The following is a 16138-nucleotide window of genomic DNA, read 5'->3' as shown; positions in this document are numbered from 1 at the left end:
AACCCTCCTGGCAAAATTACATTGAATTTCGTTATTAAATTTTTAAAATGATTATGCAGAAATATGCCTTGTATTTTTGTTTTGTTTTGCGAAATATTATGGATTTCCTGAGAACGAGATATTTTTTTCTCTGAAATGTTAATTTTTGCCCTTTCCAATGTGGTGTAGCTTTTTATGGCACTGTAAGTAACAGCAGAGATATAATTCTTTTAAAGTTACATGGTCAAAAATACTTAAAATTAAAATTTAAAGTGCTAAAGACAATGAGATTGGTAATGGTAATGATTATGATAATGATAATAATATCTTGGGTGAAATTTTTGCGCGAAATTCCAGCGTTAATTTGTCATTTCAAATTTGAAATCACAAGATTGCCATGGCAACCTTCCGTACGCCTCAGTGTAGCAGACTACTCAGTGCCAAGATAGGGACGAAATTTTAAAATGTTGGGAATAAAGATGTCAGGGCATAAAAAGACGCTTTAGAAAATCTAAACACACGAAAGAGCACATCAAGAAGGATTATAACAGGTATAAAAATCCCGAAAATTCTGAACTTAAGCCAAATTTAAGCTGTGAACTTTTGAGTGAGTGGAGATCTCGATCAATACAATCCGGGATAAATATGTCAAAATTCCAGGATTGTGAACGTAATTCGTCACCCATGATATTAGCTGAGGTAATCAAATGGCATACTCGTAAAATTAAGGAATATTTTCACTTGCGTTTTGACACTCATCACTATTTGATAACACATACTAATAAGACAGTAGAACCCTGGTATAACGCGAACTCGCAAAAATCCGGCGAACTCTCCCTCAAACTCGAACTAAGTCCTATTGTCCTAGGAAATGACTCACGACTTCCAACCAGCACCCGCGACATACAAGCCGCCACCCGCGACCATTAATCAAACTCCATTGCTCAAACGAGATTTTCACCCATCAACTACGCGTCACAGGTGAAGTTGAAGTTAAAGTTTAAAATTACTGTTCTATTATTTATCGCTACGCTTATCCGAATAGAAAATATTTCTGTGATAAGTATGAACAGACAAAATAACACAGTGAATATGGAGGGAGCCATCAGCAATCGAGTTTATTATGCGAATTAAACTGCGAAAAGCACCAAAAAAGGCATAATGTATATGCCAAAAAATAAAGTTACAGAGCCTAAGAATAACAGCTAAGGAGATTATGATGAACAAAAAGTAACGAATTATTGTGAAATCAATTTTACGTGGCGGGGCCTCGTTAATTGCGTTCGAGGTACGAGAACCGACCTCTAATTTGTGTTGGGTGTTCTGTGCCTTATTGGGTGTCCTGTGCAATTAGTAAGGGAGGTTATTTCTTCGTCGTCGACACACATTTGCCTCACTTTGAGGTGCTTGCTTACGTTTTGTCTCACTTTGACGCGCTAACTCACGTGGTGTTTCGTGTGACTTCGGCGTTCATCTTTCAAAGGTTTGCTGAGGTCTGATATTCTGTCTTCGTAAAGCGTTCATCTTTTAAAAAGTTTGCTAAATCTTCGTAAAACGTACATCGATTTGTGTTTGCTGAAACTTCCAAAGCGTTCATCTTTCAGAAGTTTGCTGTGAAATTTTTCTTTGGATTAAGCCTTCATATTTTTCAGCATGGTTCGTCACTGTCTGTGGAAAATGTGTGCGATTCCTTGTACATGCATCAAACCGGGTTTAGTTCGGCTGCCTTTGTGTCAAAAAGTAAATCTACTGAGTTATGTAGCTCGGCAGCCGTTGTCAGGCCACAGAGTAAATTTACCGAGTTGTGTGGCTCGACGGCCGTTGTGTCACAAAATAACTGTACCGAGTTGTGTAGCTCTGCAGCCTTTGTGCCACAAAGTAAATCTACCGAGATGTGAAGCTCGGCGGCGCCATTTGATCATGACCTGTGATATTTTTGGCACCAGACAAACGAACACTTTAACTGTATGTTATTTATTAGGAAAAACTTATAAACCAGCCCACAGTAGCACCACTTTCGAGTCACTGAAATCAACACGCTCGACCAAATTACTGGAAAAGTTATTGACGTGAGCCGCACACGCATTCCACTGAAGGTTTTGACAGGGTTAGTGCGAAATTTGAATTCAGATCTGAAAGCTTTTAAAAAAGCAAATTCAGTGTAATTCATTTTGTCAACAAGTTGATGATCGGATGCTCTTAAAAATAACAGAGAAAATTATCCGAAGAAATGTTTTTGAAGAAAGAAAAAGAATCCCGGGATAAGCGCTAATCGGCCTTTGAACAACTGCGCCCTGTAATCGCGCCAGTAAAACAAAAGTTAAAATGTACTATTTACACACCCGACGCACTCAGGTCACTGTCTCCTCCGATTACAAGCACTTGACACTGAACCATACGATGTCATTTCAAAATCTTCTTATGATGATACATAGTTTAAATAAAGGTTTCGTTCTACGCAACCCTCACGTTCAAAATATGCCATAATCATAGTTATCTATCGCAAGAACTATCCAATCTTCCCCCTCAACTGTTACCCGCCTGTGCGCCTAACAAACATATCGAACGCGCTCTCCTAAGCTCCGATTACTCCTAGTAATTATAAGAGGTAGACCCGAGGGAATAAAATAATTAACGCTGGCGGTCTAGATCAAGATTAAATAATGTTTTATGTCTTCTTTCGGAAACAAAACGAACTATTATGAATTGTGATTCACTATCAAGCCCCCCCAACCCCCCCGCCCCCCCCCCCCCCCTCCCCCGCTTAAACAACACAATCCTCAAAATACAGTATTTCTCACCGGGACAGGACTGATTGTTGCAGACCTGTTTTTGTCCTGATGCCCCCTGACAGCTTTTACCGCCATATCTTGGGGTTGGGTTTGTACAGCTCCTAGAACGTTCCTGAGACCCAGTTCCGCAGGATTTACTGCAGGAAGTCCAATTACTCCAAATTGACCATCCACCGTTCACTACAGAGCAAGAAAGAGGTAAAGGTCTACAATTTTAACCGAGCTTTTCGTTAGACGTATATATATATGCTTTAATTTAGTGTAATTACCAAAATAATAATAATCCTCACTACAATTCGGGTCCATGCTGATCGCATATCGGTTCAAAATGTTTAATTCTATCGCAAAGCAACGCGGTGAATAACTTATTGTTTTGCAACGCTACTTACAACGTTAGAGAGGTCTTATTTAAAAGTATTTATATACTTGTCTTCATCGCTTCCATGCTTTCAGCTTTTTCATATATTGGCTTTGTTATTCATACCAGTTCGTTGAAAGACTAAACTTGTAGTAACTTTGAGTTAAGCTGTTGTTCTTTGATTATTCATTCGCGTGAGTGGTACTATAATCTGGAACTAAATGATTTGCCTTATCAAAAACTCAAACTTTTATGTCTTATCTTTGAAATATGTTATCCCACGTCGAGTGAAGTCTTAAAGAACTACTCGAATTTTTTTTTTACCATTGTATTCATTTCCTTTTCAGAAACCGTCCTCCAGTTTTCAACCCTGCTCATTTTGCTGCAATTCGGGAAAAGCTTCGCTTTGATTATTGGGCGGATATCACGCAGTTTGAGCCGCTAAGGGCCCATAAATCTCTATAATCACTTCAATAATTTTACTCTAAAAACAAATTCTAACAACGAAAGTGTGAAAAAGGAACTAAACATTACTGGGCGCGGAGCATCATTGTTAACGACAGTCGACAGCCATTTTTTTCTTTCGGCAATCACTGCCTAAAAATCCCTTCATCCGCGCAAGACTAAACTGACAATAAAAGACTATGATCAGAATTCTGTTCTTAACTGAAACTCTGTCAATATTGCAATGTTTTACATTCAGAAAATTTCCCTTCCCTTTCTTGTTCGTAGCTGTTTCTTCTTTTGAAGGCCGGTAAACTTAAACAGACATCAACTTTACCTACTAAAATTCCAATAATATTTAAAAAGTATCTCTCACCTGGGCAATAGTGCGTGTTGCATATTTGAGATTGTCGAGATGGCCCTACGCAAGGGGCTCCACCGTTGCTAGGAATTGGATTTGTGCAAGTCCGTATACTTTCTTGCTCACCAGTTCCACAGCTTTGGCTACAATTACTCCATGAAGTCCAATTAGACCAACCGCCATTGACTTTAAAAGTGAAATAAAACAGAAGAATGATCCAAAAACGAACATGACAAGAAAAAGAATCAAACAAGCAACAACAACAAGTATGGCAAGAACGGTTGGACGGCCTGTCAGGTTATCCCTTTCCAGCGCTCTCCATTTCTTGTTTCCCACTATATTACCGTAGCGATTTCTAACAGTAACTATTTAACGTTATTGTTGTGGTAAAAATTTCCGTTATATATAGAGTTAAAAGGAGACCTAACAAAAAATCAGTGACTCTTGCCTAGAGTTTCAGGGTGACGGTAAAGTATTTCTGAATCCTATATGAATGTTTCCTGCTCAATGATCTCGATTGAACCTTTTAAATGTTTACCTCCTTTACAACACTGTCCACTATAGCCACTTTTACAACTACACCATGTTTGTTGGAGAGTTCCACCATTGTAGCACCACCGATTACACGCCTGATATTGACTGAGTGCATAAGGGCAAGATCCACCGCAGCTGGCCCCCTGAACTACATAACGGGATCGCCATTGGCCTCCAGCCGATCCGCAGACTACGGTACAGCCACTCCACGAGGACCAGTGACTCACCACACAATTTGCAACTGGGCAGCGTCGCCTCCGTCGCCTCCTCCAGCCTTGAGCTCGATCCGAAATAACAAGCAGGAGAACCAGAAAGAACCAAAGCGATCTTGTTGGCATTGTTTTGATAAAACTGTAGGTAAAATAAACACAAACAGGTGCTGACACTGACTGTAGATTAAAGGAGAAAAAACGGTAAAGCAAGATTTGGGTGTACTTAGGAAAGTGTTCAATTTCAATAATCTAAAATCGCCTGTGTGAGACGGCCTTCAGTAACCTTCAATTACGGAAGTAATTCGAAGGGCAATCAAGAAAGCACCCTCAAGACTCCAAATAAAAAATTTAAAAAGAGAAACAAAGTAAAGATCGAGAGTGAAGCATTTTAGCACATCGTAAAAGACGCGTTAAAGTAGCATTGAACTTCCACAAGTTTGCGCTGGCAAGTTATTGTGCACAAGCAAATCTTGGTACAAGTCGTTTGTTTTACTATAGCAGCGACAAATAATAAGGGCTTCAGAATATAAATTGACCCTGTCTCTGTAATTTAGCTCAGAAAAGCGTTAACAGGCGCAGGAAAAAACTGATAATATGTACCCTGTTAGATTCTAAGGTAAAATAAAATAATACAAAACAACAACAGAGACAAAACCTTTTGGCCCCATTGTGTACACGGCTTTGTCAAATCCTGCATGCCGAAGGCAAAGCAGTTATCTTCACCTAGTAATAGCCTGCGTCGCAGACGTAATTTAAAACTCGTATGATCAAAATTACCTGCTATTCAGACAAAGAGGCATTTTCTTAAAGCAGTAAAACCAAAGGGCAGAGGAATCCTTCAAAGCATCAAATTAAAGTTGGCCCTCGATCAAGGACCGTTTTAGTTCTACACTTTTGAAGTGAATCGACACTTGTCAACAACTGTATTCATGGCTAAATGATGATGATGATGATGATGATGATGATGATGATGATGATGATGATGATGATGATGATGATGATAATAAATCAATAAAGCAATAATAATTATCATATAGTCATAAAAATTTTTTAAAGTATGCCAAGTAGGTCATGTGTATATGAAATAAAATATGTATTGCCAAAATGAATTATTGAACACTCAGAAGCCGCATTTATAATGAAACAACGTAGCTTCAGCCTCAGGCACTTGTGTGAGCTGCCACATATAAGGGGATCCAAAACAGTCCTGGATTCTAGTTACTGGATTCCAGTCTTTATAGCTGGAACTTCGATTCTGGATTCGAGTCGTAAGTGGGATTCCAGATTCCTTGAGAGGTATTTGGAGTTCCAAAGCCCAGGATTCCAGATTCCACAAGTAAAGTTTACCCGGAGTCCGGAATCCGAATTCCCTTACATAGGGCGAATGTGTGCTTCTTATCATTTAAAATATGGTATACTTAACTTCGAACCTGTGCTGCTTTTTGTTCTTTCATGGAATGGCATTTAATAATGACTATATCTTGTGTCTGTAATCTGGAACAAATTCAGGTGACAATGTGTCAGCACTACATAAGACCAAATGTTATTATTATGATGATGATGATGTTGATGATGATGATGATGATGATGATGATGATGATAATGATTATTACTATCATTATCAATATTATTATTATTATTATTATTATTATTATTACTATTGTCATTACTATTATCATTATCACGATTATTATTATCATTATTTTTGTTTTAGTTTTTTAGGCGGGTTAAAAGGGCAGTGTCACCATTTTTTTTCTTTTCTTTTTTTTTTTTTTTTTTGTAATCTTAAATCCAACAATAGGTTTCAAATCACAAAGAAAATCTCGTGATAGTGGCCTGTTCGTCTATGGCGAATTACAGGTAAGAAAAAAGTTGGCCAGATGCGCACTGGCCTTTTTGTGTATCAAGGATGTACCTTCGTAGTTTTAGTTACTTTCACCAAAATCGAGGAAATCATCGTACAACTGTCTCTCTGAATGAATCAGTCACCTTTTTTTATAAATATAAAACTGCGAAGTAAAGCATGAAATTAAGTCATGTATCTTTTCAAAATTACAAAAATTACCCTTAAATTCTTGACAATCATCACCTCTAAGGGGCTAGCTGCCTGAAAAGCCTTTCATATATAGCGAAATAAAGGCGGAGAGGAGACCATTCTTACAAAAATTGAATGGTATACACATGTTAATGGAGATGTAGTTTTTATATGCTGATATATGTATAGATCGGGGATTTGCAAAGCCTTTGGATTGAAACTATATTCAAGGAAGACACTTTTTTGTCTCATTAGGTTAAGCCGCGGTAACACATGGTTGATATAATATATAGGCTACATTCTTGGACAAAATAGATGGATAATTTAAACCTGGCTACCCTTCCCAAAATCGATGAAGAACAAATTGTACGTTTTGGCCTTCGTGCAGTGTCATCCCTGATTGGGAGGAATGGAGGGGATGGGAATATTTGCTTATCACTTTTAATCTGCGTACAAGATCGTTTGTGCATACCTCAAGCCGGGGATTACATACAGTGTAAGGGTTGCTCAGACTCTGCAAAAGTGTGAGGCCCATCTTAAATGGGCATTTCAAAATATCTACGTCATACCAAAGTGTAAGAGAAGTAGTAATGAAAGATTTACATTGCACAGCTCATTTTTTATTGATAGAACGTTGACACTATCATTATGTCCCTGGAAACTGCGAATTGACGCTACGGGAGTCTTGTCAGAAAATGATACACTTAAAACAAATAAACACGCCTGTTGGAATTTTGACAAAAGATTAGACAACTCCAGACGATAGCCTAAAGGCAAGGCTTCTTGCACGCTATAGATATCACCTAATTTCAATGACGGACTCTAATTTATTGCCGACAACTGATTACTTGTAATTAAATTGTAATTTTATATTTTTGAGCCGACTTAAAGCGTTTAATGGAGTTATTATCATTATTTTTTTTGGCAATTAAAGTCCCTCTCGTGTTACAGAAAGATTGGAACCGAACTATAATTCGTAGTATAGCATAGAACGTGTAAAGTTGAACATCCTCGAAAGTAGAGTGTTTGAAGGTGGATATCCCCGAACAACTTCACCAACAAGTTTATCATAAATCTGCAGCTGGCCAGGCAGCCGTGCGCATACCATAAGGTTATCATCTGTTTCCAATCGTTTACACATTTCTCGCATTCAAGAACAGCGAAAAGCGAAAGGACAATATTTCCTTCTATTTCTCAACTTTCTGTTTGAATGTTTACTGTAAGTTTAGGTTGGCTTTCAAACAAGCATGCACCTGTCTTTCGAAGTATTAGTTTTAGTGCTGATCAGCTCAAGCCATAATGGAGTGGAAGGATGCGGAGGATACGAAAGACGCGGAGGCGGAGGCGGATTTTGGCGGTTTCGCAGAGGTTAAGTCTTAATTTCCTTTTCCCAGTCAACTTTAATATATAGATTTAGCCAAGGCTAAAAGCGACGCCTTGATCCGTTTCTATACTAATGATAAAAGTAATCAGATTTAAACTAATAACATGAACTCTAAGCCAAAAAAAAAAAAAAAAAAATACAGAACTAAGGAGCCTTCGGCATCAGTTCACCTTTAGAGTGAGGGGCTGAATGATTAAGAAAAAATATTCCGCAAACAAATCTTTTAGGGTTAGTATTGCTGTCTTAAAGGGAAGACCTAAAACGAAAATTAGGTCGACCTAGAGACTTTTGTGTTCCTGTAAGCCCATTATATTTTATTTTCTCTTATTTTTTGAACGGGCCCGGACGAACAGTTATGTGTAGCCTTTACATTTATACAGCCTCACAATATCGGATAGAAAGTTTTACCGTAAGGTGTATATTAACTTTGAGGACAGGCATATAATAGGAAAGTAAACGTTAACCTTTTTCGCTACTCATAACTATAAACTAATCTTTAACCTACTCGAACTGTGCGGTTCGTATTCAGGTGTTGTGCATTGCATTGCTGACAAATGTATAATACAGCAACTTACAACTTTAAAAAATAAATAAATAAGCAGATAAATAATAAAGACAAACTCGGGCTCGAAAAGCCGACGAGTCTGTCGATAGAATAGAGGAGAACTCTTTCATATTTTAGATGAGCTCACTTTTTCAGCGAGAATATAAAGCCGTAAACAAGCAACTCAAAACAAACTTCATTCATGAACGGTTTTAGCTGTATTCAGGGCACGAGTTATGGAAAAAGAGCAGCACACTGCAAAATTCTTGAATGTAAGATAAGGAATAAGAAAATGAATAGCAATTCAACGGAACATGTACAAAAACAACACTTTTAAAAGTTTTAATTCAAGAATGGTGAGTAGCCTGTCTGAAGTGTTTCTAAAACGCTGTGGCTGTGACACTTAGAACAAAGCATGATTTCGTTTTCTGAGCTCAACATAAACCAAACGCTAAACCTGAGATCTATAAAGCATTTCAGGATAGCTTGGCTTTTCTTAATCGCCACTTGATAGTTTGGTTTGGCAGGACTTTTTCGATTTGTGAAGTTCACCGGTCATTTAGTGTTTTGAAGAACCTTTACTGGCAGTCGACCTGAAAAAAGTTCAAGTATCACAAAACATGGTTTCGTTTTCTAAGCCCAGCGTAAACCAAACGCTCAACTTGAGATCTATAAAGCGTTTCAGAATCGCTTGACTTTTCTTAATCAACATATGGTAGTTTAGATGAGCTGTTTTTTTTTCCAATGTGTGAAATTTTCAGAAAAGACAGGAATACCGGTCAGTTAGTGTTGAGAAAACGTCAACCGGTCACCGGCACAAATGTCCAGTGCTGGCCACAAGATCCCTACTTTCCTTTTTCATCCTTAGTTCCACACTTCTCAAAGGTGTGGAAGTGTGGAAAAGTCTGACAAAGTAAGGATATTGTCGCACTTTTCCCCCAGTCATGAATCCCTTGTCATTCTTTACTTAGTTCCACACTTCTCAGAGGTCTGGAAGTGTGGAAAAGTCCGACAAAGTAAGGATAATGTCACACTTTTCCCACAGGCACTAACCCCTTGTCATTCTTATCTTAGTTCCACACTTCTCAGAGGTGTAGAAGTGTGGAAAAGTCTGACAAAGTCAGGATAATGTCACACTTTTCCCCTGGTCATACGAAACCACTGTCATTCTTTACTTAGTTCTACACTTCTCAGAGGTGTGGAAGTATGAAATAGTCTGACAGAGTCAAGATATTGTCGCACTTTCCCCCCAGTCACGAATCCCTTGACATTCTTTCCTTAGTTACACTCCTATGTATGAAATGAGAATAAAGCGCAGTGGGAGTATTTGTTGCTTTTATTCCTGCAACTCGTTTTACATCTTTTTAAATGCTATTTTAAGTTTAGACAACAATTCTGTGACTAGAAGATATTAGCCTTGTTTCACTGCCATCTGTTTGAATACCCAACCATAAAACAAGCCTACGTTTTCTCTGTCACGAAGTCACCGTCAGTCCTTTATCTTCGTCTATTTATTTATTTATTTATTTATTTATTTTTCAACGGAAACCTCAACAACGTCATCTTATCTATGGATTTTTATGTTTGAAATTTTTCATCTTAATGTGCCATATATGAGACGTCTTATTCTGGGGTTTTCTCCTTCCTATAGATCTATTCGGCTGACTCAATGTCGTACCCAATTCAAACCCTTCAAATGGGTATAAAACGTTTTGTTTTAGCAATTTCCATATCATTTAAATGTGAATGCCACATTATAACGCAAATACAATACACAAAGAATCTTAACCCCGGGAGCTTTCAATTGGGTTCAACAGTCAGGTCTCTTAAGATCGTGACAACGCTAAAAATAGGCAGTAAAGAATGCAGAGTATGTGCGTTCTATCTTCCTCGCTTTAAGACCAACTTGATAAAGTTTATAAATGCTCAAATCAATTGTTATTGTTCTATTCCTTCATCAGGTTCATGACCTAAAGTGGTCTTAAAATATACAGCATTCTGTATAAAGTAATAATTGTGACTTATCGGCCTAGAGTAGCTACCTGCAGATCTCTCTGTGGAAAAGGGGATCACTGTTTAGGCGCTTGTTATAGGGTCGGCAATATTTATGTTATCTCTACGGCACATGACAATACTAAAATATTTGCATGGTCCACCCTCCTCTTCGTCTTTAGCGAGTCACCCTTAGTTGAATTCTTTTTCGAGGTTTCTTGGCCTCGAGCCGCTCGCCTCCGAGCGTGGTGTTGCGTCTTTTTCATAATTTATGTCCAGCATTTACATAACCTTAGAGAAGAGGAAAAACTGCGAAACAGTGGATATATGGCGTGATCTAACAATTATCAAATTTGAACCCGTACTGATAAGGAAGAAAGCTTGGTTGGAGATCGGATTTCTTAGCTTTTAAGTTTCCTTCAACAGCTGGCATTGAAACAATGGTTATATCTGCTATTCAAAATAAAAATAGTTCTTAAGGAAAAATGTAAAAAACCATACAGAAATTAAACCAAGTGCTCATAAAGCGCACTGAGCTTCTCGTGACACAGGGAAAGTGCGACATTAAACTCACTTTGTCAGACTATTCTACCCTTCCACACCTCCAAGAAGTGTGGAACTAAGTAAAGAATGACAAGGGGTTCTTAACAGGGGGAAAAGTGCGACAATATCCTTACTTTGTCAGACTATTCCACAGTTCCACACCTCTGAGAAGTGTGGAACAAGGTAAAGAATGACAATGGGTTCATGACTGGGGGAAAAGTGCGACAATATCCTTACTTTGTCGGACTTTTCCACACTTCCACTCCTCTGGGAAGTGTAGAACTAAGTAAAGAATGACAAAGGGTTCATGACTGGGGGAAAAGTGCGACAATATCCTTACTTTGTCGGACTTTTCCACACTTCAACACCTCTGAGAAGTGTAGAATTAAGTAAAGAATGACAAAGGGTTCATGACTAGGGGAAAGTGCGACAATATCCTTACTCTGTCAGACTACTCCACACTTTCACACCTCTGAGAAGTGTGGAACTAAGAAAGAAGTGAAGAAACTCTAGATTTCATGGCCAGGGCTGGACATGCCCCGTCACCGGCCATATAGCCACAGCGTTTCTAAAAATCGTACGATCTGTAGTCTCACGATCGTGTTTTGAGCTCAGTGAGTGTGAATGTTATGAATGAACAATGACAGATAAATAACTTAATTTCTTGAAAATTTTTATTCAAAGATCCATAAGTTTATCCTAAAAAAACAATTCGCTTATAACACTTACTAGATCCTGGATCCGTTCACGCAAGTCAAATCGGCTGAGCACTGACATGTTCAAAAATCAATTTCAAATGCACATTTTGTGGCTTTTCTTTCACACCGATGTCATAATGTAGAAAACGTCCATGAAACCTTTATAAATAGAAGAATTCCCTTTTATAAACGTGCCTTCTTTAACCATAGAGTACAGAATGTACCTCAAGTTTCTTCAGAAACCTTGCTGCGTCGGTTGGTTCAAAACAAGCCAAGCGCTCTGATCCGCCATGAAGAAAACGAGGTTGAATTCCTGGAACACAACTTCATAGCGAAAGGCTCTTGTGTCCACAAAAAGGGATCTGAGCATTCTTTGAACTTTTTTTTTTCAATTTGTGTCTTTTATCGGCGTATTTTCAATCTTAGAATGCAAAACTCTAGTTTTGAAAACCACCACATGATGAACGCGCGCCAGCCATTTTGCTGACGGATGACATCTACTAAGGTTGGGTAAGAATTTTTTTCCCAAACTTCTGGAGTTAGAAATTTTTTTCGTGACATAAAACGGTGTAAGAGTTTTTTCAGCATTATATAAGTCATGAGCGATATTTTTTTTACAGTGCAGGATATTATTTTTCCCAGGTATATCCTTGCAAGCTTTTCCTCCTAATCAGTCTGCTGGTTACTTTTTTCTGAAATCACCCAAAACCTCCTCAAAACTGAAAAATGCACCAAACATTTGCTCAGTAGATAGACTCTGATTTATCAGTTTCTCTAGGGGAGAGGGGAGGAATTCGTTTCTACTTACCTCTACCCTGAGAGTCCTTACGGTGACGTCATATGCAAATTTTCTCCGATGGATAGTTTACCAACTTTTCTTAGGTATTGAGCTCCACGCTCGCGTGCGCTTCGCGCGCGCGGAGGCTCCGCTAAAATAATACCGTCTGATAATATGCTTATGGGGTCAATCGAATGTACCAGCTTTCACCTTAGAGTGCTGATTAGCGGCGTCTGTTATTCGTTAATACAGTTGTGTTTAATCTTTTCGGCTAGATTCTCGGAAAAGTTTTGGATAATGATCTTTTTTTTTTCCCGTGTCCTAAGTATCAGTAGTTTCGGTGCATACCTGGTGGTTTTAAGGTAATTTACTACAAAAAAATTTGTCAAAGCTTTTCTTCGCAATTTTGTTTCATATGGACTTTAATGAAATACTGTTTCTTAGGCCAACGAAGTGTTGACCCACTCATCAGCTAAATTCCATATACACTGAAGCATCGTTAGAGTTCATATATATACATCAGCAAAATGATCAAAGCCGTTACAATATTCGGACGTAAAACAGTATATGTATGTAAACTTATGATTGGTCCTTAAGGATGCGACTGAATTTAAGGAGGAACTTCAGCTTGTGCCTACAAGTTGATGTTAAGTTCGTTATACGCTTGTTAAGTATTGCCATGTCCGGTTTGAACAGAATATAGAATTTCTCGGTACTACACAGGTTACACCGTTTGGTAAGATTGGTATAAGATTTCGCCTCGGTCAGAATTTTCCAGGAGATCTTGAAGTCTTTCTTTTGATCTTTTAGCTGCCACATGTGTTTGCTTAGTTCTGTATTATTTCTTTTACTCTCATGAGTGAAAGACATTTGATGGTTTCGCCATCTCGTCTTAAACCCAGTAGCGGTGAGACCGACGTATGTTTCTGAGTTTTCTGCAATTGTTATGGTGGCTTGATACACTACCTCTTTGACTAAGCATTCTCTATTCAAAGGGCATTTGTTTGGTTCTCTACAGTTGCAGAGTTTGGGGGGTGTTTCATCTTCAGATTGCGGGTTCTGTCTTTATGGTCTTGTTGTGTCCATCGATGATCTGTTTTAAGTTCGATGGACAATTGTAGCTCAGCTTATAAGATTATTTTTGTTAAAAGGCTTTCTGAATTTATGGTTAGCTGGGAAGCATTCTCTAGTTCTAGTTTGTAGTTCTATCATTGATTTGATCTGTTTTTGCACTAATTATAACTACATGTAGCGGCTAGGAGCGATTTGCAAAGGATACTTCACGCGTTTTGATCAAATTATTTCAGATTTCCGATAAATATGGCATTAACATCTCCTTTTTTTTAATGGCAAATGAAATTTTGGCGTTGTCCCCGGTGTGAGAAAGTTTATGCATCACAGCATCTAGGAATTTTTTTTATTTACGGATAGCCGAAGCAACCAGAGTTTTGTGTCATTGAATTGATTGCGTTCGAGGTACGAGAACGCAATCCCTAATTTTTCTTGCGTGTTCCGTGTATTATTGGGTGTCCTGTGCAATTAATAAGCGAGGTTTTTTGAGATTCCATTTGTGTCGATACACATTTGCCTCGCTTTGAGGCGCTTGCTTACGTTTTGCCTCACTTTGACGCCCTAACTCACATGGTGATTCGTGTGTCCTCGGCGTTCATCTTTCAAACGTTTGCTGAGCCGGTCTGCACTCGAGTTTAAAAGAGGTATATAATCCTTCTCCATAGTGATATACAGTTTTCAAGGATGACTTTTTCGTTTTTTTTTTTAATTTCCGTGTAGAGTTATATCTTTAACTGATCGAAGCTAGACGTAAAGCTCACAATAAACCCATTAATACTCTTTTAGGCTTGGTCCATGGGAACGTTTAAGAAATTTATGAGCACGATCACGCGGCTACCGACTGAACCGTATGACCGTACGATTCTCTCCCTGGTCGCAAGGTGTCTTCTTATCGGTCGGGGAAAACGTTAACACCACATTGTTTATCATTATTTCCATAGTTTTAGGTTCGGGTAGCAAATAATCTTGCTTCTAGGGTTAGAAGAGCTGCTACATGACAGCCTATATGGCCGACCTATATGGCCGACAAATACATCCTTTTAAAACTGTGAAATGTTTGAACCCGGGAGTTATTTCAAAAGTAGTTTGAGTTTGATCGTCCAGGTGAACGTAGTCCTGAATAGGACTGTTCTCGTTGAGAGTGACTGACGTTTCGACAACCTGTGCGGTAGTCATCTTCAGAGTCAAAGTGAGTTGTATCACGTCATTGACGTCACGTGATGGTATTACACTTTGGTTATTGATTTGATTGGTCAATTACGTCGTGATGTTATTGGTCGTCTGTCAGTTAAGCCGTAATGTTATTGGCTATGAAGACCCGTAATCACTAATTGGTGCGTTTCAATTCGTCTATTGTCACAGTTAAACAGTCGTCTATTGTTAGTCAAATTGTCATTCTCTCGTAGTTAGTTTTGCTTGATCTCGTCAATAAGTCGTTTGTACAGCGCTCGTAACTGTTGGCTACGATTCAGTGGCGTTTGTTCTAAATTAGTAAACCAGCTTTCTAAAGTAAGACGTTGATAGTAGTCTGTAGAATACGTTATACATGTCGCAGAGTCCCAGTCAATTTGATGTTTTGTCTTTAAATGGTGCTCAGCAATGTGATTGTTGACGTCACCACTCTTCGTAGCTCGTTTGTGTTCGGTCAGTCGCGTGCTTAGATTTCTGCCGGTTTCACCAATGTAAGAAGCCTTCTTGTCATGCAAAACATCGAGGAACAAGCCCTGGCTACCTACACGCGAACTGTACCTCTTTGGTTACGTTACGTTGACGACACATTCATCGCCGTACACAAAGACGGAATCGACGATTTTCACGAACACCTTCACAGACAGAACGCGGACATACAGTTCACCAAGGAGATCGAAGAAAATGGTAAGATACCTTTTCTAGACTGCTTGGTCACTCGCGACAACAACAAACTAAAAACGACTATTTACAGAAAACCGACACATAACGACCGATTACTAGACCAGTCCTCGTACAACCCGACCTCTCACAAGGCTACTACTATCTGGACTCTGACAGGACGAGCGCAACTAGTTTGTGACTCACCTGACAGCCTACAAGACGATACTGATTATCTTAACGTTTTTAGTAAGAACAATTACAACACGGACTTTGTTAGCCGGAACACTCACAGTAAACTGATTCCAACACTCAGACCAACTCTGGCCCTGCTACGACAGCGACTATACCGTACATCAGAGGCACCTCTGAAACTATTACACGTTTATTACAACCTTACAATATACGTGTTGCACACAAACCGATAACCACTTTACGGCGACTGCTTACTAATGTCAAGGACAAGGACAAACCGGAGGACAGACAGGGAGCAGTATACAAGATCAAATGCTGCGACTGCTAGGCTTCTTACATTGGTGAAACCGGCAGAAATCTAAGCACGCGA

At 38.8% G+C, this 16138-nt stretch overlaps 2 protein-coding genes across 2 annotated transcripts in view; one reads left to right on the top strand and one right to left on the bottom strand.

Moving 5' to 3' along the window:
* LOC140922318 (uncharacterized) overlaps positions 1–4806 on the bottom strand; it is a 28536-nt gene extending 23730 nt beyond the window's left edge. Inside the window, exons 1-3 of the mRNA XM_073372312.1 lie at positions 4473–4806; positions 3950–4120; positions 2781–2951 (exon numbers count right to left, since the gene is read on the bottom strand). Coding sequence (XP_073228413.1) covers positions 2781–2951; positions 3950–4120; positions 4473–4806 — 676 coding nt within the window. The remainder of the gene's footprint in view (positions 1–2780; positions 2952–3949; positions 4121–4472) is intronic.
* A 2909-nt stretch (positions 4807–7715) lies between these two features.
* LOC140922317 (uncharacterized) overlaps positions 7716–16138 on the top strand; it is a 108119-nt gene continuing 99696 nt past the window's right edge. The window contains exons 1-2 of the mRNA XM_073372311.1: positions 7716–7826; positions 7945–8083. Coding sequence (XP_073228412.1) covers positions 7963–8083 — 121 coding nt within the window. The 5' untranslated portion in view covers positions 7716–7826; positions 7945–7962. The remainder of the gene's footprint in view (positions 7827–7944; positions 8084–16138) is intronic.

The sequence above is a fragment of the Porites lutea genome, chromosome 13 (genome assembly GCF_958299795.1).
Source record: "Porites lutea chromosome 13, jaPorLute2.1, whole genome shotgun sequence".
NCBI lineage: Eukaryota > Metazoa > Cnidaria > Anthozoa > Scleractinia > Poritidae > Porites > Porites lutea.
Note: the sequence above shows the minus strand (reverse complement) of the source record. Positions and strands in the feature narration are given on the sequence as shown.